The sequence below is a fragment of the Podarcis muralis genome, chromosome 8 (assembly GCF_964188315.1).
Source record: "Podarcis muralis chromosome 8, rPodMur119.hap1.1, whole genome shotgun sequence".
NCBI classification, from domain to species: domain Eukaryota; kingdom Metazoa; phylum Chordata; class Lepidosauria; order Squamata; family Lacertidae; genus Podarcis; species Podarcis muralis.
The window spans coordinates 91045588-91067735 of NC_135662.1; the positions used below are offsets into that span (position 1 = coordinate 91045588).

Here is a 22148-nt window from a genome sequence, read left to right on the forward strand (position 1 = left end):
TTGTGGTGAATTTGTAACTTAGCAGATAGAATTGCTTGGCCTGGTTAGCAAAATTATAATTCATCTTGCTAAGCTGAGATGAAGACAGGAGTGCCTGGCGTGCTGTGGTCCATGGGGTCACGAAGAGTTGGACATGACTAAATGACTAAACAACAACAAGCTGAGATATTCATGAGCCTTTTGCTTGCATGTAGAACCTTTTTGTGATTCAACCAGGAACAATCTAATTACCTACAGTTTCCCATTTCAGCCAAATCAGGAAACTATGTGTGATGGGATGATGAGCTGCTTGTGCGTAAAATCCTAGTCCCTCAGAGTTTGGTTAAGTCCGCAAACCTCTGTCCATAACGGAGCCCCTTAAGCATGGCTCCGTCAGTCGCTAGCAGAATCCGACAGTGGGCGCTTACGGAATCTCTTCCAGCATAAAAGCTCCTTAACAGAAACGTGTCTTCTGGACTCTCGGCGCGACAGTTTCCGGCGAGGAGTGGGTGTCCCTATAGGAGGTCCTGACACCTCCCCACTGTTTTCGCTGGAAGTGTCTCTGAGCCATCCCTCCGACTCACTTTCCCTCAGAGCTCCTTCTCTCCCCCTGCTGGTTCCCTCTTCAGCTGCTAAGTCTCTCCCAACCTCTGTGAGCCCTTCCACCTCCTGTCCTTCCGATGGCAGTTCCCTGACATCCACCTCCCCTCCAGGGCCCCCTTCACCCCCTCCCGTCCCCTCCTCTATGGGTGGTGAGGAAGCAAAACCCCTGAAAGAACCTCCCTCATCTTCCGAAGTCTCGAACATTTCCCTCCACCGGTTGCTGTTCCTGGTCTCTAAGTACTCCTCATCGGAGTCTATTCCTTCTTCCAACTCCGATTCCGTGAATCCTTCCAGTTCCTCCTCCTCGTCGGTGGTGCCAAAGTACTCCCTCCGGAACCTCGCTACAGACTGAGGTTTCCTCGGGAACCTTTGATGGAACGTTTCTATTAAGACCTCGTCATTGACATCCTCTGCCGTTACCCAGGTGTTTTCCGACTCCGGTTCCCCTTCCCACGCTACCAAATACTCCACCTGATTACCCTTCCACCTGGAGTCAAGGATTTCCGCCACATGGCTGCTGCGTTCCCTTTCTTCTAAGACTGGTCCACGTGTGGACACCCCTTCACGTCCCCCCCTATACGGTGACAGTAATGACCTATGGAATACTGGGTGCAGTTTCATGTGGTTCGGTAACCGGAGTTTGAAAGCCACTGGGTTGACCTGTTGAATGACCTCAAATGGTCCCAATCTTTTGGGTCTCAATTTCTTACAACCCCCTTTGAACGGCAACCCTTGGGTTGACAGCCACACCTGATTCCCCACCCTTATGGTTTCACCTTCCCTTCTGTTCTTGTCTGCCTGCCTCTTATATTCTTCTTTGGCCCTTTCTAAGTTGAGTTGGAGCTGACGATGGATCGCTTCCATTTCTTCTACAAAATGTTCGGCTGCCGGGACGCTCCATCTCTCCCCTCCTCCCCCTGGAAATGCCCTGGGGTGACACCCATAATTAGCCAAAAAGGGGCTCATCCCGGTGGACACATTCTCCGCATTATTGTAGGCAAATTCTGCCAGCGCCAACTTTTCGACCCAATCGTTCTCTCTGTCATTGATATAACACCTCAGGTATTGTTGGAGGATACCGTTTGCTCTTTCCGCCTGCCCGTTGGTTTCAGGGTACCGGGCAGTCGAAAAATTGACCTCTACGTGCAGTAAGCTCATGAGCTTCCTCCAGAACCTGGACGTAAATTGTTTGCCTCTGTCTGAGACCACCCTCAAGGGGGCGCCGTGCAACCTAAAAATGTGTTCTACAAACAATTTCGCTGTCTCTTCCGCCGTGACTGCATGTGAGCATGCTACAAAGTGGCACATATTTGTTAACAGGTCTACTACGACCATGATGGCTGTTTTCCCCTTGGACTTCGGTAGATCAGTCATAAAATCTATCGATACCGCCTCCCATCTCGTTCTGGTGTGGGTAACGGTTCTAATAACCCCGCCGACGCCCGCCTCTTCCCTTTGGCTCGCTGGCATTGGTCACACCCTCTTACATACTCCCGTACATCTTCCCTCACCTTGGGCCACCAAAATTCCCTGGTAACCAACCACATGGTCTTGTGTTGCCCAAAATGCCCCGCTGTGGGGCTGTCGTGCAACTGCTTGAGTACTCTCCCCCTCAATTCTCCTTCGGGTATATACAGTGCCCCTTTGTAATACAATGCCCCGTTTCTTTCCTCAAAACCTCCGGGGTTCTCTCCCTCCCTCCTAAGACCTCTGAGCTTATCCTGGGCGTATTCATCATTCTCCGTTCCCTCTACCAGTTCTCTTTGCCCCACCAATGCCGCCCCACACACCCAGCGGTCCTCTGGGATGATATGTTTCTCTTCGGGTGCTCCCTCCCCCTCCAAATATTCAGGTTTACGTGAGAGAGAGTCCGCCCTGACGTTTTCTGGGCCCGGCACGTAACAAATTTCAAAGTGGAATTTGGAGGACTCCTGGGCCCATCTCACTTGTCGTTGGTTGAGTACTCGTGCCGTTCTCCAATACTCTAAATTCTTGTGGTCGGTGCACACTTGCACCTTGTGTTGTGCACCAATTAGTAAGTGCCTCCATCTCCGGAACGCTTCGTGAATGGCGAGTAGTTCTCTGTCATACACCGTGTAGTTCCTCTCGGATTTATTCAGCTTTCGCGAGAAGAAGGCACACGGTCTCCACTCCGACTTACTCTTTCCCGGCTGGAGAAGGACCGCCCCTACCGCCCGGTCTGATGCATCAGTTTCTACTCTCATCGGTTTTTGTAAATCCACATGCAGGAGTTGTTCTTCCGAAGCGAACGCCTTTTTCAGTTCTTCAAATGCTCGCTCCGCCTCCGCCATCCAAACAAATTTCTTCTTGCTGCTGAGACAGTCAGTAATGGGAGCCGTCAAGTGGGCAAAGTTCTTGATGAACTTCCGATAAAAGTTTCCAAACCCTAGGAATCTTTGCACATCCTTCTTCGTTTTTGGTGTCTTCCATTCCAGCACCGCCTGGACCTTGCCTGGATCCATGGCCAATCCCTTGTCTGACAAGCGGTACCCCAGGAATTCCACCTCCTTGGTATGAAACTGACACTTCTCCAGTTTCACCCACAGCTGGTTTGCTTGCAGTTTGCTCAACACTTCCCGGACGTCCCTTACATGCTGCTCCTCATTCTCTGAATATACCAACACATCATCTAAGAAGGCCACGCAATTCTTGTAGAGCAAAGGTCCCAGGACGTGGTTCATAAACGATTGGAAACACGCTGAGCCTGCTTGTAGACTGAAGGGCATAACGAGATATTCAAAAGCCCCCAAAGGGGTGAACATGGTGGTTTTCCATTCATCCCCCTTCCGTATTCGTATCAGGTTGTACGCCCCCCTCAGGTCCAGTTTAGTAAAAATCTTTCCCTTCCTCACCCTGGTCAAAATGTCATCAATTCTGGGCATGGGGAAAGCCACTGGTTCCGACACTGCATTTAGGGCCCGGTAGTCCACTACAAGCCTTGGTTTATCCGTTGTTTTTTTTGTCCACAAAAAACACTGGGCTGCCCCCCACCGCTCTGGACTCTCTGATGAAACCTCGCTTCAGGTTTTTGTCAATGAACTCCCTTAACTCCTGCATTTCCCTATCTGACATGGCATACAGCTTGCCCACTGGGAGCTGGGCCCCAGGGAGTAGATTGATTTGACAGTCAAAGGGTCTATGCGGCGGTAGTTTGTCTGCTTCCCTTTCGCTGAAGACGTTGCCCAGGTCACCGTATTGTCGGGGCACCTTCCCTTTGTCCGTTACTTCCGTCCCTGCTAGAGTGGCTCTGGCCCCTTCCGGAGCCTTCCCCTCTTTGCAGTGTTCTAGGCAATGTGCTGACCCAAAGGAGACCACTCTCTGATGCCAGCCCACTAGCGGATCATGTAGCGCTAGCCAGCTCATCCCCAAAATAATGGGAGCTCCTCCCAAGGTAGCGACATTAAACGCTATCCGTTCGGTGTGCCTTGCCACCCTCATTATCATTGGGACGGTCTGTTGGCTAACTTCTCCTCCCAACAGCTCCCTCCCATCTATCGTGGTCACCTGCAAGGGGTTACTTAAAGGGATAGTCTGTATCTGGTGTTCAGCTGCAAACTCCTTACTCATGAAATTACAGGAGCTGCCTGAGTCCAATAGCGCCTTTATCTTTAGTGGGTGTCCGTTTGGCAGCTCTAGCAACACCTCTATCACTAGGGCTGGTCTTGGAGGTTCTGGCGTGGGCACTTTCACTGCTCTTTGGCCTGGCTGCTGTGCCCCGACGGTGGCAGCCAGGCGTTGGCTTTTACTTGCTCCTTGCCTTCCTCCTCCTTTCCCCCAACAGCTCCCGCCATCCCTTGCCATTCCTTTCTTTGTGGGCAGACTCTGGCAAAGTGACCTGGCTGTTGGCAGAGATAACATTTCTTGGCACTCTTCCCCTCCTTCTTCCGCCCTTCACTGGGATTTGAAACTGCGCGCGCGCTGTTCCAATTTCCATCGGCTCTCCTGGCGGGAAAGGTGGCTCTGGAATCTCTGGAATGCGGAAATCCCTCCAACGTTCCCCTTTCCCTTCCCGCCTCTCCAAAGCTCTCGCCTCCTGGCGTGCTCCTATGGTCAGCGCGGATTTGGTCAGCTGGTCCATAGACTCCGCCCTGGGCGCCCGGGAAAGTTCGTCTTTCACAGCCGAAGAAAGCCCTTCTTCGAAAAGCATTTGTATGGGTTCCGCTGATAGATCCCACCCCAATTTATGGATCAACATGGTAAACTCAGTCCAGTACTCACGGACAGATCGGCTCCCCTGTTTACAAGCCATTAACTGTCTGCGCACCACTCCCTGCTCAATGTCGCTGGAAAACATCAGGTCCATGGCGCGAAAAAACTTCCTCGTGTCCTTTAGGACGTCATTATTCACTGCCATCAGGGGCCTAACCCAGTCTTTCGCCCCCCCTTCGAGATGGCCAATCACAAACGCCACTCGCGATTCCTCGTCGGGAAAGTCATCAAACTGCAGATTGAGGGCATATTACATCTCTGTTCTAAAGGCTTGATAGTTCCTGGGATCCCCCCCAAACTTCTGCACCAATCCTGGCACCTTTCTTGCGAGCGGGGTGGTTTTTCCCTTTTCTGCATCCTGAGCCCTCCTCTCCTCGAGCCTCGCCGTCTGCAGCGCTAGCTGGACTTCCAACACCCTGTACCTTTCTTCCAGGCTTGGACCCGCTCCAGCTCCTCCTGCTTCTCCGGTTTCGGCTGGGTTGCTCATGATGCCTCTCCCTGCACAAGCTGCTTTCAGGGACTGTCGGATTGCTGTGATGGGATGATGAGCTGCTTGTGCGTAAAATCCTAGTCCCTCAGAGTTTGGTTAAGTCCGCAAACCTCTGTCCATAACGGAGCCCCTTAAGCATGGCTCCGTCAGTCGCTAGCAGAATCCGACAGTGGGCGCTTACGGAATCTCTTCCAGCATAAAAGCTCCTTAACAGAAACGCGTCTTCTGGACTCTCGGCGCGACAGTTTCCGGCGAGGAGTGGGTGTCCCTATAGGAGGTCCTGACACCTCCCCACTGTTTTCGCTGGAAGTGTCTCTGAGCCATCCCTCCGACTCACTTTCCCTCGGAGCTCCTTCTCTCCCCCTGCTGGTTCCCTCTTCAGCTGCTAAGTCTCTCCCAACCTGTGAGCCCTTCCACCTCCTGTCCTTCCGATGGCAGTTCCCTGACACTATGGTTCCAGCTTTGGAACAAATTATTGTGTGGAACTCAATTTAAAATGCAGTTTAATATCCTGGTGTCTTCTGAAGCTAGTGCCTGGTTTGAATGAAATGGGAAATTGTGTTAATGAGAGAGTTCCAGGTTTATCATGGTGAAATAAGGAGCAAAATGTTTGTGTGCACGTGTACAAAAGACTTATATGTATCTCCACTTTAAATGCAGAGATACTTTTTACTGAATGTGGCCACTGGGTTTGATTTGGGAATAGCTTCTTTATTTGAGCTTGTGTTAGAGATCTCATTCTTAGCCTGCTTAGTTAGATTGGTTTCAGTCCCCCTGAGCTATGCAGAATACATGCTTGGGGCAAGGAGGTATGAAGGCTACCACTGTGGTACTTATCCTGGCTGCTTTGAAGAAGTGTAGGCTGCTGGACAGATTTTTAATCTGTTTAAATTTACATCTCTGCTAAACTTTGTGCAGTTTGCTGTTCATGGCAAATACTAAAACTGAGCTTTTCAGCTCCTGGTGCAGCCAATTTCCTATTCTGGAATCAGTAAGGACGGATGGAAATTAAATAGTTTTGCCTTCTTATTTTCACCCTTAGTATGGCATTGATTCTGTATGTGTTGCCTTCATCCATTATGTTTACCTAAAAAAAACTAATAAGAAAAAATACACCTAATTGTCACAGTTAGATGTTTCCTTGTCATTTCATATTGGTGAGCAAAAGGAGTTGGTGACATGACTGAAAGATGTTCAGGGAAATATTTTGCAAGATTCTCCTTATACCTGTCCGTCTTAAAGCAGCTGGTTGCTTAGTGTGCTCCTCTTAGTAAAATATTTCCCTTGTGGATGCTCCTGAGTCCACATTTGCAACTTGCAAAGTAGCTTTTTGTGACTGAGAGGCTTTTGTTTTCTAGCACATGGTGATGCTGGTGAGTAAAGCTGATCTTACTCTGTACTTAAAATTAGATGTATATATTGTTCATTTGGTATCTGCTGCTCAGTTCTTATAATAATAGTAAAATGCATGCTCCTCGTAGATCCTCTGGTCTTCCAGACCTAAACCATAGCTCCCTCTGCTCCCTCCTGTGCTCTAACCTTTGTTCACTCTGCCATGCGCCTCAGGCATTTGCCTACTTGTGTCCCACCCCGTCCGGTCAGCTTGAGTCTTGTCCCTCTTCCAATATGACTTTTCTGTCCAACACTCTTGCCTGCCACACAGAGGGTCTTTTCCCCCTGGGTGTCTTTATCTTCTAGTATGTATGTTTTTACTCTTGCATGCCAACAGCTTAATGCGTCAATAATAATAATAATAAATTTTATTTATATCCCGCCCTCCCCAGCCGAAGCCGGGCTCAGGGCGGCTAACAACAATAAAACAGTACAATGGTTTGTGAATATAAACATTTCGGATTTTAGGATGCAGTGTTTTAGAGTTTTTGTTGGTACTGCATTACATTAAAGCAGGGTTTGAGCCAGTCGTAGTTTATAACCCAATCCATGGTTTGTGTTTCCAAATGTACAAGCAAAACAGTTTCATAAATTTACTCCCATCTACCTCCATGGTAAAGCAACCCCTGAAAGAGATGCAGTTGCTGTAACTATGGCTTGTTAATTCAAATGTCATGTCAAACTATAGTTAGCACAAATGTTAGCTTTGAAAAGCTAAGTTCTGATTCTAGCTTCTGATTATGGCTTTCCAGCTGATTGTAAGCCATGGTTTGACAATTCAGCCATCACACAAGCTTTAGTTGGGCTTCCTTAGTCATATTTTGAAGTGATGTCTGAATTGAACAAAATTGAACAAAAGATGCCTGGCAGCTGATAGTTTGCCACCTTTGGTACATGCCCTCCATTTAACTCTGGAGAAGTTCCTTTCTCAGTTCTAATCTTGTAAACCAGTTGCCACCATTTTGTATTAATTGATTTCAAACCATGGTTGGTATTAACAGTGCTTTGCATCACTACCAATGAACAATACTAAATGTATTATAACAGAAGGTGACGTTTACTTTACAGCTATTGTGGTTTCTGTGTCTGGGCTGAGATGTTCTCTCCTGATTTCTTCCTACCTTTGCTGACAGTCTGATACTGAAACTGATTACAGACACCCGCTCTGCAAAAGGGATGATAAGGATAGCACAAAACGTTCATACAAATGTGCAGAGATTTATTCCACCAAGAATTTGGTACACTTCAGTCCCAAATTAGCCTTTCATCAGTGGCATCTATAACCCAATGAATAAAAGCATCCCATTTGAGCAGCTTTCCCCAACCTGATACCTACCAAATGCTTTGGGCTGCAGCTCATCAGCCCCCGCCAGCATGGATGATGGGAGTTGTACTGCCACATCTGGAGGGCTGCAGGTTGAAGAAGGCTGCATTGGAGCAATGCATATTCTGTCTAGTACAACATAATTGGTTACATGTAAAAAATAATAAGTGCAGCACACCTGTTAAATGTCAATTAAAATGAAAAAAATATATAGTCTCTCTGGAAAATTGATGGTGCTGGAAGAGTTAATTATTATCTTCCTTTGTTCAGTCTTTGTGTAGCTGTGGCTTTGTTATTGTATCTGTCACCAAGGAAAAGAAGGGGGAGGCTTTTGATTTATGCTCAATAAGGAATTTAACAAGGTTTTATTATGCCCTCCCCCCTCGATTGAGGCTGAATGGACTTCATTTAAAATTACTTTTGGACCAAGACTTCCGGGTTGGTGCCTCCGGCAATGGCGGAGTTCCTCTGATTGGGAGACCCGTAAAAATCACAGGCGGGGGAAGCCTGTGAACGTGGGATTCGGCGGGCACCTTTTGTGCCTCCCCTACTCGCAGGGGAACCCGGTTTCGGGGATCCGGAGCGACGTGGGGTGAGCGGCGCGGTACTTCGAATCGTCTGCTTTTTCCACGGAGCGAAGCCGCATAGCTGTTGCCGGGGAGCACTGACTTTTTCCTGTGGACAATTGGACTCTAAAGTAATTACCCGTGAGTAGAGCTGAAGTGGGAGAATTGGATTTTTAAACGTTTAATTTGGCATCGAAACGGGGAGGTTCAACACAGGAAGTCTGCCTCCCCTTTTGTAAATAAATTAAAGCAATGAGTCGGCAAGCTGAAGTCTTGGAAACCCTTTTGTAAAAAGACTAAAATCTCCATCGGCAAAGAACTAACCCCCCCCCCTTTGGAGGCAGGAGAAGGGGGGGGGGGAGTGGTGGACTGAATATGCCTGTAGGAGAGAGTTAAAAGTTAAAATACTGCCGCTCTGACCCTGGAAACGGGCTGCCAGTAGGATCAATGTCTTTTGGAATGTTCATTGACAGCGTTTAGAACGTTCATTGACAGGTAGCGAAATAAGAGAATACATTGTTTCTACTGTTTCCGGCTGCTTTTAAAGAGGAGTAAAAGTAACTGAAAATTCAAACTAACTTTGAATCATAGAATCATAGAATCATAGAGTTGGAAGAGACCACAAGGGCCATCGAGTCCAACCCCCTGCCAAGCAGGAAACACCATCAGAGCACTCCTGACATATGGTTGTCAAGCCTCTGCTTAAAGACCTCCAAAGAAGGAGACTCCACCACACTCCTTGGCAGCAAATTCCACTGTCGAACAGCTCTTACTGTCAGGAAGTTCTTCCTAATGTTTAGGTGGAATCTTCTTTCTTGTAGTTTGGATCCATTGCTCCGTGTCCGCTTCTCTGGAGCAGCAGAAAACAGCCTTTCTCCCTCCTCTATGTGACATCCTTTTATATATTTGTACATGGCTATCATATCACCCCTTAACCTCCTCTTCTCCAGGCTAAACATGCCCAGCTCCCTTAGCCGTTCCTCATAAGGCATCGTTTCCAGGCCTTTGACCATTTTGGTTGCCCTCCTCTGGACACGTTCGAGTTTGTTAGTGTCCTTCTTGAACTGTGGTGCCCAGAACTGGACACAGTACTCCAGGTGAGGTCTGACCAGAGCAGAATACAGTGGCACTATTACTTCCCTTGATCTAGATGCTATACTCCTATTGATGAGGCCCAGAATTGCATTGGCTTTTTTAGCTGCTGCGTCACATTGTTGGCTCATGTCAAGTTTGTGGTCAACCAAGACTCCTAGATCCTTTTCACATGTACTGCTCTCAAGCCAGGTGTCCCCCATCTTGTATTTGTGCCTCTCATTTTTTTTGCCCAAGTGCAATACTTTACATTTCTCCCTGTTAAAATTCATCTTGTTTGTTTTGGCCCAGTTCTCTAATCTGTCAAGGTCGTTTTGAAGTGTGATCCTGTCCTCTGGGGTGTTAGCCACCCCTCCCAGTTTGGTGTCATCTGCAAATTTGATCAGGATGCCCTTGAGTCCATCATCCAAGTCGTTGATAAAGATGTTGAATAAGACCGGGCCCAAGACAGAACCCTGTGGCACCCCACTAGTCACTCTTCTCCAGGATGAAGAGGAACCATTGATGAGCACCCTTTGGGTTCGGTCAGTCAGCCAGTTACAAATCCACTGAGTGGTAGCATAGTCAAGACCGCATTTTACCAGCTTCTTTACAAGAATATCATGGGGCACCTTGTCAAATGCCTTGCTGAAATCAAGGTAGACTACATCCACTGCGTTCCCTTCATCTACCAGGCTTGTAATTCTGTCAAAAAACGAGATCAGGTTAGTCTGACATGACTTATTTTTCAGAAATCCATGCTGACTATTGGTGATCACAGCATTCCTTTCTAGGTGCTCACAGACTGTTTGCTTAATGATCTGCTCCAGAATCTTCCCTGGTATTGATGTCAGACTGACTGGGCGGTAATTATTTGGGTCCTCTCTTTTCCCCTTTTTGAAAATAGGGACAACATTTGCCCTCCTCCAGTCTGCCGGGACTTCGCCTGTTCTCCAGGAATTCTCAAAGATGACTGCCAGTGGTTCTGAAATCACATCTGCCAGTTCTTTTAATACTCTTGGATGCAGTTCATCTGGCCCTGGAGACTTGAATACATCTAGACTAGCCAAATATTCTTGTACTATCTCCTTAGTTATTCTGGGTTGTGTTTCCTCTGCTGAATCATTTGCTCCAAATTCTTCAGGTCGGGCATTGTTTTCTTTATCGGAGAAGACTGAGGCAAAGAAAGCATTGAGGAGTTCAGCCCTTTCTGTGTCCCCTGTTTGCATTTCACCATCTTCTCCTCTGAGTGACCCCACGGTTTCTTTGTTCTTCCTTTTGCTACGAACATACCCATAAAAGCCTTTTTCTCTCTAGCAAGCCTGAGTTCATTTTGTGCTTTAGCTTTTCTGACTTTGTGTCTACACGTGCTGGCTATTTGTTTGAATTCCTCTTTGGTGGTTTCCCCCCTTTTCCATTTTTTGTACACATCCTTTTTTAATCTTAACTCAGTTAGAAGTTCTTTAGATAGCCACCCTGGCTTCTTTAGGCACCTTCCATGTTTCCGTCTCATTGGTATTGCCTGAAGTTGTGCTTTTACTATCTCCCTCTTAACAAACTCCCAGCCATCTTGAACTCCCTTTCCTTTTAGTATTACTGTCCATGGGATCTCACCAGCACTTCCCTAAGCTTTATGAAGTCGGCTTTCTTAAAGTCGAGAAATTGAGTCCTAGTATGCTTGGCTGCTCCTTTCCGCTGTATAGTAAACTTCAGAAGAGCATGATCACTCGTGCCTAATGATCCTTTCACTTCTACCCCACTAACCAGGTCATCAACATTGGTTAGGACCAGATCTAAAATGGCTGTTCCTCTTGTTGCTTCTCCCACTTTCTGGACAATGAAGTTGTCTGCAAGGGCAGTGAGGAATCTGTTTGACCTTATGCTCTTGGCTGAGTTTGACATCCAACAAATATCAGGGTAATTGAAGTCCCCCATTACTACTATCTCCCTTCCTTTTGCATGCTTGGCCATCTGTTCCAGGAAGGCATCATCTATGTCCTCCGTTTGGCTTGGGGATCTATAGTAAACTCCCACAATGAGGTCACTGTTATTCTTCTCTCCCTTAATTTTCACCCAAATGCTCTCACTTTGGCTTTGAGGTTCTAAATCTTGGATCTCTTCACAGGTATACACATCCCTGACATATAACGCCACTCCTCCTCCTTTCTTGTCTGGTCTGTTTCTTTGAAATAGATTGTATCCCTCCATTATTACATTCCAATCATGGGATTTATCCCACCAGGTTTCAGTGATTCCTATTATGTCATATTTAGTTTGCTGTACCAGGAGCTCAAGCTCATCTTGTTTATTTCCCATGCTTTGTGCATTAGTGTACAGACATTGAAGTCCATTAATCATTCCCCCGTGTCTCTTATTTAAGGATTTTTTCCTCCCACCACTAGGTCTGCATGCTCTTTGCTCCATTCGGTCTATGACATTTGGATGATCATCTTCATCAATTGATAGACTCCTACCTTCAGGAGCACTGTCTCCCTCCCCCACATTAGTCAGTTTAAAGCCCTCCTGATGAGGTTTCTGAGATTTTTTGCAAAAACATTCCTCCCAACCGTTGTGAGGTGCAGCCCATCGCTTGCCAGAAGTCCATCTTCAAGAAACTGCATTCCGTGATCTAAGAATCCAAACCGTTCCTGTTTACACCATTTGCGAAGCCAGTTGTTCACTTCCACTATTTTTCCCTCTCTCCCTGGGCCACGTCGTTCAACTGGATTATTGGAACATTGTTTAAAAGAGGACAGTACTGACTAATACAAATAGAAACTGTTTCCCCTAGTGGAAGTTCATGAAATTGGCTGTTCCATAGGAGCTGGGCTAGGGGAACTTCCAGCTGCAAGATAAAGAAGTGTGAGACTCTGGGATTGACCTTGAGTCTCTTTAAGTGTTATGGCAAATGGAAAGGAAAAAATAGACGAAATGTCGACAGAAGAGGCCTTAGTGGTCGCATTATTGAAAATAAACGATTTGGAAGAAAGTTTAAATAATCTGGGACAAAAGGTGAATACCAATACAGAAACCATCCAGAAATTGATACAGGAATCTACTCTGATACGGCAAACTGCGGATGAAGTTAAGGAGAAAACCCTTGCTGCTGAATTTAAAGCAATTCAACTGGAGAGAGAGTTCCATTCATACAAGGACAACTTGATGAACATAAGCTGACATTTGTTATGATTGAACTTAAAGAAAAACGGATGAATTTGAGGATCAGAGCCCTACTTGAGGAAAAGGAAAGTTGGACAGAGCTCCAGGAGGAGACAGGACTAACATTGGTGGAGAAAGAGAGGTTTTGGGGGGTTAGTATGACCGCCAGAAATGTGAATTTATTCAAGGACAACTGTGAAGGACGTTGGATTGAAGAGAAGGGGGATTTGGAAATATGGCCAAATCTGAAGTTGTTATTGTTGGGCCGAGTTGCTGTGGTGGGAATGAGGGTTGCTGTGTTCTCGGGGATGTTGCTTTTGTTTCAAACATTGCAAGCTTTGGATGGGATTGATTGTTCCAGGAGGTGGCAGAGGGATGTCTCTAGATTTGTTTGGCAGGGCAGGAAGCCACGAGTAAAATTTAAGATATTGACGGATGCCAAAGAAGGAGGTGGACCTGCCCTGCCAGACCCCTAAACTTTGTTGTGAACCATCTGCTTTTTGCTGGCTGAGAGAATGGTTGCTTCTTGAAAGCACTGAAGTGTTGGATAATGGCAGATGAAGTTGATGGACTATATGGAATTGGCGGAAATGACTGGCAAGATCCGAGACCAGGGAGAAGAGTCGGGGGAAGAAGACTGGAAAAAGTTTAAAGACTATTTATAGAAATATGGTAAAATTAATGAATGTTAGAAGAATTTTGGAATGAAGTTATATGGCTTTAGTAGAAATGTTATAAGGAATCAAGTATAAATAGATTAATAGAAAATTATAGGGAAAATAAGGCAAGAATGTGTTAAGATAATTATAGGATAGAAAACAGGAAGATGGAAAGGAATTGCTGAAATAATAAATAGAAGTGGAATACAAAAAGGGAGGTGTGAGGAGGTCGTTGGAAATAATCGAATGAAAGATAGGATATTGAAAATGGTTGAGGTGTTTTAAAATTGTTTTTGTTTGTTTTTGTTCTGTTTTGGATGTAGTGTTTTTGTATTGTATTTGTATTGTTCTTTCCCCCCTTTTTTTTCTTGTAGTGTTGTGTTGAAATTGTTTGAAAAGTAATAAATATCATTTAAAAAATAAAAAAAATAAAATTACTTTTGGACCAGACCAGGAGTGTGAGTGCCTCATGATTAATGCCAGTATTCCAAATTAATGAGGAACCAGTCACGAATCATGCCCTTCCTCTTGGTTCATGTGGGAACCAATGACACTGCAAGCAATAGCCTCCAGAAGATCAAAAGAGACTACGAGGCTCTGGGCAGGAAATTGAAGCAATTAAATGCACAAATTGTCATCTCATCTGTCCTCCCAGTTGAACGACGTGGCCCAGGGAGAGAGGGAAAAATATTGGAAGTGAACAGCTGGCTTCGCAAATGGTGTAAACAGGAACGGTTTGGATTCTTAGATCACGGACTGCAGTTTCTTGAAGATGGACTTCTGGCAAGCGATGGGCTGCACCTCACAGCGGTTGGGAGGAATGTTTTTGCCAAAAATCTCAGAAACCTCATCAGGAGGGCTTTAAACTGACTAATGTGGGGGAGGGAGACAGTGCACCTGAAGGTAGGAGTCTATCAATTGATGAAGATGATCATCCAAATGTCATAGACTGAATGGAGCAAACAGCATGCAGACCTAGTGGTGGGAGGAAAAAATCCTTAAATAAGAGACACGGGGGAATGATTAATGGACTTCAATGTCTGTACACTAATGCGCAAAGCATGGGAAATAAACAAGATGAGCTTGAGCTCTTGGTACAGCAAACTAAATATGACATAATAGGCATCACTGAAACCTGGTGGGATAAGTCCCACGATTGGAATGTAATAATGGAGGGATACAATCTATTTCAGAGAAACAGACCAGACAAGAAAGGAGGAGGAGTGGCGTTATATGTCAGGGATGTGTATACCTGTGAAGAGATCCAAGATTTAGAACCTCAAAGCCAAAGTGAGAGCATTTGGGTCAAAATTAAGGGAGAGAAGAATAACAGTGACCTCATTGTGGGAGTTTACTATAGATCCCCAAGCCAAACGGAGGACATAGATGATGCCTTCCTGGAACAGATGGCCAAGCATGCAAAAGGAAGGGAGATAGTAGTAATGGGGGACTTCAATTACCCAGATATTTGTTGGATGTCAAACTCAGCCAAGAGCATAAGGTCAAACAGATTCCTCACTGGCCTTGCAGACAACTTAATTGTCGAGAAAGTGGGAGAAGCAACAAGAGGAACAGTCATTTTAGATCTGGTCCTAACCAATGTTGAGGACCTGGTTAGCGGGGTAGAAGTGGAAGGATCATTAGGCGGGAGTGATCATGCTCTTCTGAAGTTTACTATACAGCGGAAAGGAGCAGCCAAGCATACTAGGACTCAATTTCTTGACTTTAAGAAAGCCAACTTCATAAAACTTAGGGAAGTGCTGGGTGATCCCATGGACAGTAATACTAAAAGGAAAGGGAGTTCATGATGGCTGGGAGTTTGTTAAGAGGGAGATAGTAAAAGCACAACTTCAGGCAATACCAATGAGACGGAAACATGGAAGGTGCCTAAGGAAGCCAGGGTGGCTATCTAAAGAACTTTTAACTGAGTTAAGATTAAAAAAGGATGTGTACAAAAAATGGAAAAGGGGGGAAACCACCAAAGAGGAATTCAAACAAATAGCCAGCACGTGTAGACACAAAGTCAGAAAAGCTAAAGCACAGAATGAACTCAGGCTTGCTGGAGAGGTTAAAAGCAACAAAAAAGGCTTTTATGGGTATGTCCGTAGCAAAAGGAAGAACAAAGAAACAGTGGGGTCACTCAGAGGAGAAGATGGTGAAATGCAAACAGGGGACACAAAAAGGGCTGAACTCCTCAATGCCTTCTTTGCCTCAGTCTTCTCCGATAAAGAAAACAATGCCCGACCTGAAGAATTTGGAGCAAATGATTCAGCAGAGGAAACACAGCCCAGAATAACTAAGGAGATAGTACAAGAATACTTGGCTAGTCTAGATGTATTCAAGTCTCCAGGGCCAGATGAACTGCATCCAAGAGTATTAAAAGAACTGGCAGATGTGATCTCAGAACCACTGGCAGTCATCTTTGAGAATTCCTGGAGAACAGGCGAAGTCCCGGCAGACTGGAGGAGGGCAAATGTTGTCCCTATTTTCAAAAAGGGGAAAAGAGAGGACCCAAATAATTACCGCCCAGTCAGTCTGACATCAATACCAGGGAAGATTCTGGAGCAGATCATTAAGCAAACAGTCTGTGAGCACCTAGAAAGGAATGCTGTGATCACCAATAGTCAGCATGGATTTCTGAAAAATAAGTCATGTCAGACTAACCTGATCTCGTTTTTTGACAGAATTACAAGCCTGGTAGATGAAGGGAACGCAGTGGATGTAGCCTACCTTGATTTCAGCAAGGCATTTGACAAGGTGCCCCATGATATTCTTGTAAAGAAGCTGGTAAAATGCGGTCTTGACTATGCTACCACTCAGTGGATTTGTAACTGGCTGACTGACCGAACCCAAAGGGTGCTCATCAATGGTTCCTCTTCATCCTGGAGAAGAGTGACTAGTGGGGTGCCACAGGTTTCTGTCTTGGGCCCAGTCTTATTCAACATCTTTATCAACGACTTGGATGATGGACTCAAGGGCATCCTGATCAAATTTGCAGATGACACCAAACTGGGAGGGGTGGCTAACACCCCAGAGGACAGGATCACACTTCAAAATGACCTTGACAGATTAGAGAACTGGGCCAAAACAAACAAGATGAACTTTAACAGGGAGAAATGTAAAGTATTGCACTTGGGCAAAAAATAATAATGAGAGGCACAAATACAAGATGGGGGACACCTGGCTTGAGAGCAGTACATGTGAAAAGGATCTAGGAGTCGTGGTTGACCACAAACTTGACATGAGCCAACAGTGTGACGCGGCAGCTAAAAAAGCCAATGCAATTCTGGGCCTCATCAATAGGAGTATAGCATCTAGATCAAGGGAAGTAATAGTGCCACTGTATTCTGCTCTGGTCAGACCTCACCTGGAGTACTGTGTCCAGTTCTGGGCACCACAGTTCAAGAAGGACACTGACAAACTGGAACGTGTCCAGAGGAGGGCAACCAAAATGGCCAAAGGCCTGGAAACGATGCCTTATGAGGAACGGCTAAGGGAGCTGGGCATGTTTAGCCTGGAGAAGAGGAGGTTAAGGGGTGATATGATAGCCATGTTCAAATATATAAAAGGATGTCACATAGAGGAGGGAGAAAGGTTGTTTTCTGCTGCTCCAGAGAAGCGGACACGGAGCAATGGATCCAAACTACAAGAAAGAAGATTCCACCTAAACATTAGGAAGAACTTCCTGACAGTAAGAGCTGTTTGACAGTGGAATTTGCTGCCAAGGAGTGTGGTGGAGTCTCCGTCTTTGGAGGTCTTTAAGCAGAGGCTTGACAACCATGTGTCAGGAGTGCTCTGATGGTGTTTCCTGCTTGGCAGGGGGTTGGACTCGATGGCCCTTGTGGTCTCTTCCAACTCTATGATTCTATGATTCTAGGTAATACCCACTTTGCCTTTCAATTCGGCAGACACGGGCTTAAGCGGCATAGCGGGCTGCAGTGAACTCCCCAGAACCCACTGGGGAACATTGACAGGAATTTTACCTCATAAATTTTGGCTTTCCCCTGCCTGAACTTCCTTACTGCCCCGGAGGGCAGTGGAGAGCTACTGCCATTAATCCTGACGTCAGCCGGAAACCGAAAATTAATGTAAGCTGTAATCCTTGCACACTTACCTTTGAGTAACTCTCATTGAACTGAATGGTGCTTACATTTGAGTAGATGTATAGGCTTGCACTGTCAATAACAGATAATTCTTGACTTCTGTAAGAACGGATTTTTACAACAGTAGGGATTGCCTAAGCTGGAAAAAAACATGCAAAGTGCAAATACATAGTTGTATTCTAAAGGTTTCTTCATATAGTAAATATGTCTCATTTGTAACTTCTCCTTTAAAAAAGGAAAAGTTTGCAACAGCAGAAGAGGAAGTTGCCTAAGATAAAGAAGAGTCAAAATACAGAACTGTATTCTAAAAGCCTCTTCATATGCTAAGTATTACAAATGCAATAAATGGTTTGCATATTTTTTGGCACGCTTTGGTCACCAGCCCCAAGTACCTCAGAAGCCCAGCACACCTGCAAGAGAATCACCCACTCTCCTCTTGGCTCCACAAGGTGAATGGGGGTTGTTCCAGTTGCACTGAGCTGAGCTAATATAATAGAATTTAAGGAAGAATAGAGACACCTGTGGGACACTCATAGAAGAGGAACTAATGCCTATATGTGAACTTGTTAGCTAATGCATGGTCACAACTCTATGAAAGTTGCCAAATTACTCCTATCACAATTTTATACTGCCTCTTTTTATAAAACTGTTGAAATGGTGTCTCTGCTAAATGATTGAATTCCAAAAGCATTTAAATCATACACATTGGCAGATATCTAGCTGTGTTATACTTGGAGTAAACCTTAGGGAGGAGTTAGCAGCCAGCAGCAAACTTAGCACATTGCAGCTTCTGGGAGCTCACAGCCAAGAACTTGTGATCAGAACTTGCAGGTGGGCATTTGCGAGGGCAGTTTGACGGGGAGGCCTGGAGTCCTGTCTCATGGTGTGCATAGGACCAAGAGTCATAGAGGGCAAAGGAGCTACTGCCATGACCTGCAGTACCTGTGCCATGTTGGTCTTTCTGCCAGAGGACGTGTGAAAGTACATTTGTAGCAAGTGTAAGCTGGTTGCTTTGCTGGGAGAGAAGGTCCAGCAACTTGAAGCTCACCTAGACACACTTCGAGTGACAGGACAAGATGCAGTGTTTCTCAGTAGAGCTGAGTTGGACTGTGATGGCACAGCAACAGAGGTGAGATGGCTCTAGGGAGGAGGAAGATCTCCCACTGCAAGAGACTAACTCCTGGGGGAATGTGATGCACAGAAGTAGGACTGTCACAAACCATACTGTGTTGTTGGAGCTGCAAAATCACTTCCATGCTCTCACCTTGGACACCAGTTCTGGGCCAGAGGAGCATGGGAAGCATTTGCCAGCCTCAGAATACACCAAGGTGGCTGTGAAAGGTACAGTGCACAAAACGATCCTGCCACCCTCCAGAGGAGAGGAGGAAGAGACAGGAGGAGATGGATTTGGAGGAGTCCTTTTCCATTATTGACCTAACCCCTTTGGATCATGGATGAGTATGCCAATAACCCACTTGCTACCTTCCATGGAGATGATCTCTGAGAAAGGGAATTGCAGTGTGGAGAAGGCAAGCTGAGAGGAAGGAGTGGGAAGTACTTGAGCCATAAGGTTCCTGCCTTTGTAACCTATCCTAATAATATCCAGATAAGCGCCAATAGTCAAGAGGAAAAGACTCAAGAACAGCAGATGCAGACCTTAGAACACTCTGAGGAGGCTGTGGAAGACATCATGATTCCTGCCACTCCCCAGAGGAGGGAGAGACAAGTGGCAGGGGTAGGTGACTCCCTACTGATGGGGACAGAGGCACCAGTGTGCGGAGGAAATAAGATGTCCCGGGAGGTGTGCTGTCTTCCAGGTGTCTCCTGAGACAAGACAGATGTGAACAACTGCAATAGCATCTATTAAAAGTCTGGAAGAAAAAAGAACTTCAAGTGGTCTGGAGGAACCGAAAAGGTGTGAAATAATTCCTTCTAACTTTCTGCCATCTCCCAACATTTTAAGTCCACATCCTGTTGGACTTCAGTTCCAATCAGCCTGAGCAGGCACAGCCTGCGGTCAGGGAAGATGGGAATTGTAGTCCCAACATCTGGAGGGCTACAGGTTCCCCTTCCCTGTTATAAGTCATTCAGTTTAGCTAAGTATTTTATTTGTGCAGAGCTTCTTACTTTGCTACCATGCAAGTGTAAACTGTTAGTGTCCTGTTGCACCCCATGTTGCGTCACTGGGTCCCACTAGTGGGTCCCAACTCATCAGATGATCTAGACGGGGATAGCCTACACAGTGCCCATCAGAAGGTGATGGATTTCAACTTCCATCATGCCCAGCTAGTGATGATGAGAATTCTTGCCTAAAATTCTCTGTAAAGGTAAAGGGACCCCTGACTGTCAGGTCCAGTCGTGGACGAATCTGGGATTGCAGCGCTCATCTCACTTTATTGGCCGAGGGAACCGGCGTACAGCTTCTGGGTCATGTGGCCAACAGGACTAAGCTGCTTCTGGCGAACCAGAGCAGCACACGGAAACGCCGCTTACCTCCCCACCAGAGTGGTACCTATTTATCTACTTGAACTTCGTGCTTTCGAACTGCTACATTGGCAGGAGCAGGGACCGAGCAGCGGGAGCTCACCCCGTCGGGGGGATTCGAACCGCCGACCTACTGATTGGCAAGCCCTAGGCTCCTCCCAGTACCCACAGTGCCACCCACGTCCTACAGCACCACCCACACTCTGTAGGACACCAAATTGGCTACCCCAGATATGCACAATGCCTGTGCCAAAAAGCAGGATTCTAGTATGCCTCAAGCTACAGCAGACACATTGCAAAATATGCTTACAAGGCAATTTATTGCTCCAGGTGACTCATGAAGTTGAGACAGATAACACGTTTGCCAATTTGTGTTATGACATTATGTCTAATTATTCCCATTGTTTGCTGATAAAGTAATGTTTTGTTTTTGTCTTGCCCCTTCTTCTTACAGCTGGGTGATCCATCAATCTTTCCTGCTGTCATTGTGGAACATGTACCCAGTGCAGATCTCCTGAACAATTACTCTGGTTTGTCCTGTGTTGCTGAACCCAGCGACATGATAACAGAGAACTCGCTGGATGTTGCAGAAGAAGAAATTATAGAAGATGATGATATCACCCTTACAGGTTTGTGAGCATTTTTTTTTTTTGCATTGTCACTTAAGGACACAGTGGCTAAGATATGTCCATGCCTTTTGACCTGTTAAACCAGGAAGCTTCCAATTACCGTATTTTTCGCACGATTGGACGCACCGGACAATAGGACGCACCTAGTTTTTTGGGGGGGAAATAAAGGAAAAAAATTTTCCCTTTATTTCCCCCCCAAAAGCAGGTCAGGGAAACCGAACCAGGTCGAGGAACAGCGGGATAGTGGCGCTGCGCCTCCCTGCTGTCCCCCGAGCTTGTGGGGCTGGCTGATGTCTGCTTGGCGCACGGGGCGCTCTGCTTCAGGGCACCCCACCCGCCGGGCGGCAGGCTGCTATCCGCAGCTTGGGGAGCCTTGCGGGGAACTCCTGCAGGGCTCCGCACGCTGCGGATGTATGCCTGGCGTGAGGGGCGCTCTGCTTCAGGGCGCCCCACCCGCCGGGCGGCAGGCTGCTATCTGCAGCGTGGGGAGCCCTGCGGGGAACTCCTGCAAGGCTACCCACGCTGCGGATGTGTTCCCGAAGCGCCGAGCGCTCTGCTTTCAGGGCGCCCGACGCTCCGGGAAGCAGGCTGCTATCCGCAGCGTGGGGAGCCCTGTGGGGAATTCCTTGCCGGCACCCAGAAGCTTGGGGCGCGCTGACCTCCGCACGCCCCAAGCTTCGGGATTAATGCAGCGCTCCGCTAGCCGTGGGAGAGCTGGGTCTCCCAAAGCTAGCGGATAGCTTCCTGAAGCCAGGAGAGCGAGAGGGGTCGGTGCGCACCGACCCCTCTCACTCTCCAGGCTTCAGCGAAAGCCTGCATTCGCTCCATAGGACGCACACACATTTTCCCTTGCTTTTTAGGAGGGAAAAAGTGCATCCTATGGTGCGAAAAATACGGTAACCATGGTTTCATGATTGGTCCAAGTTGGAAAACCATGGTTACTAGCTGAAATGAAATGGGAAACTATGGTTACTTGGAGGCTTTCTGATTTCATTTCAGCTCACATGAAGTGGCTCTGTGCTCTGACAAAAGCTTGTGCATATCTTGCCTCAATAAGCCAAGTTATGATTGCCTGAACCAGCTCAATTGAGTTATCACGCTGAACCATAGTTTGAGCTTCCTAATGAAGGGGCAAACCCATGGTTTATAACTGCTTATCTGCTTTTGTTTTCATCCTTTCTGTACTCACCTTCAAAAGTTCATCTCATTACTGAATCTTGAGGCAGATCAACAGCTGTAACTATGATTTATCAATTCAGATATCACACCAAACCATCATTTTCCAGCATACTTCAAACTACGGATTGTGGTTTGCTGACTGATAATAAAGTTAGACAGAACCATAAGGCCTTTTGAGGTACAGATGTAGTAAAAAATATGTTGGAACCAACACATTGTTTTTCCATCCATCTTGTTTTTCCTTGAGACATTATTGTGGGAGCCTTGCTTCTGCTGCATT

At 46.5% G+C, this 22148-nt stretch overlaps 1 protein-coding gene across 7 annotated transcripts in view; it reads left to right on the top strand.

Annotated features, from left to right (window-relative positions):
- The window catches only part of ELF1 (E74 like ETS transcription factor 1), an 87259-nt gene that overhangs the window by 47768 nt on the left and 17343 nt on the right, over positions 1-22148 (top strand). For 6 of the 7 annotated variants that reach the window (XM_077933587.1, XM_028738433.2, XM_028738437.2 and 3 more), the window contains one exon: positions 20515-20689. In XM_077933587.1, the coding sequence (XP_077789713.1) occupies positions 20515-20689 (175 nt within the window). Of the gene's footprint in view, positions 1-19215; positions 19492-20514; positions 20690-22148 lie in introns of those variants that run through there. The other variant, XM_028738436.2, reaches the window with a different exon arrangement.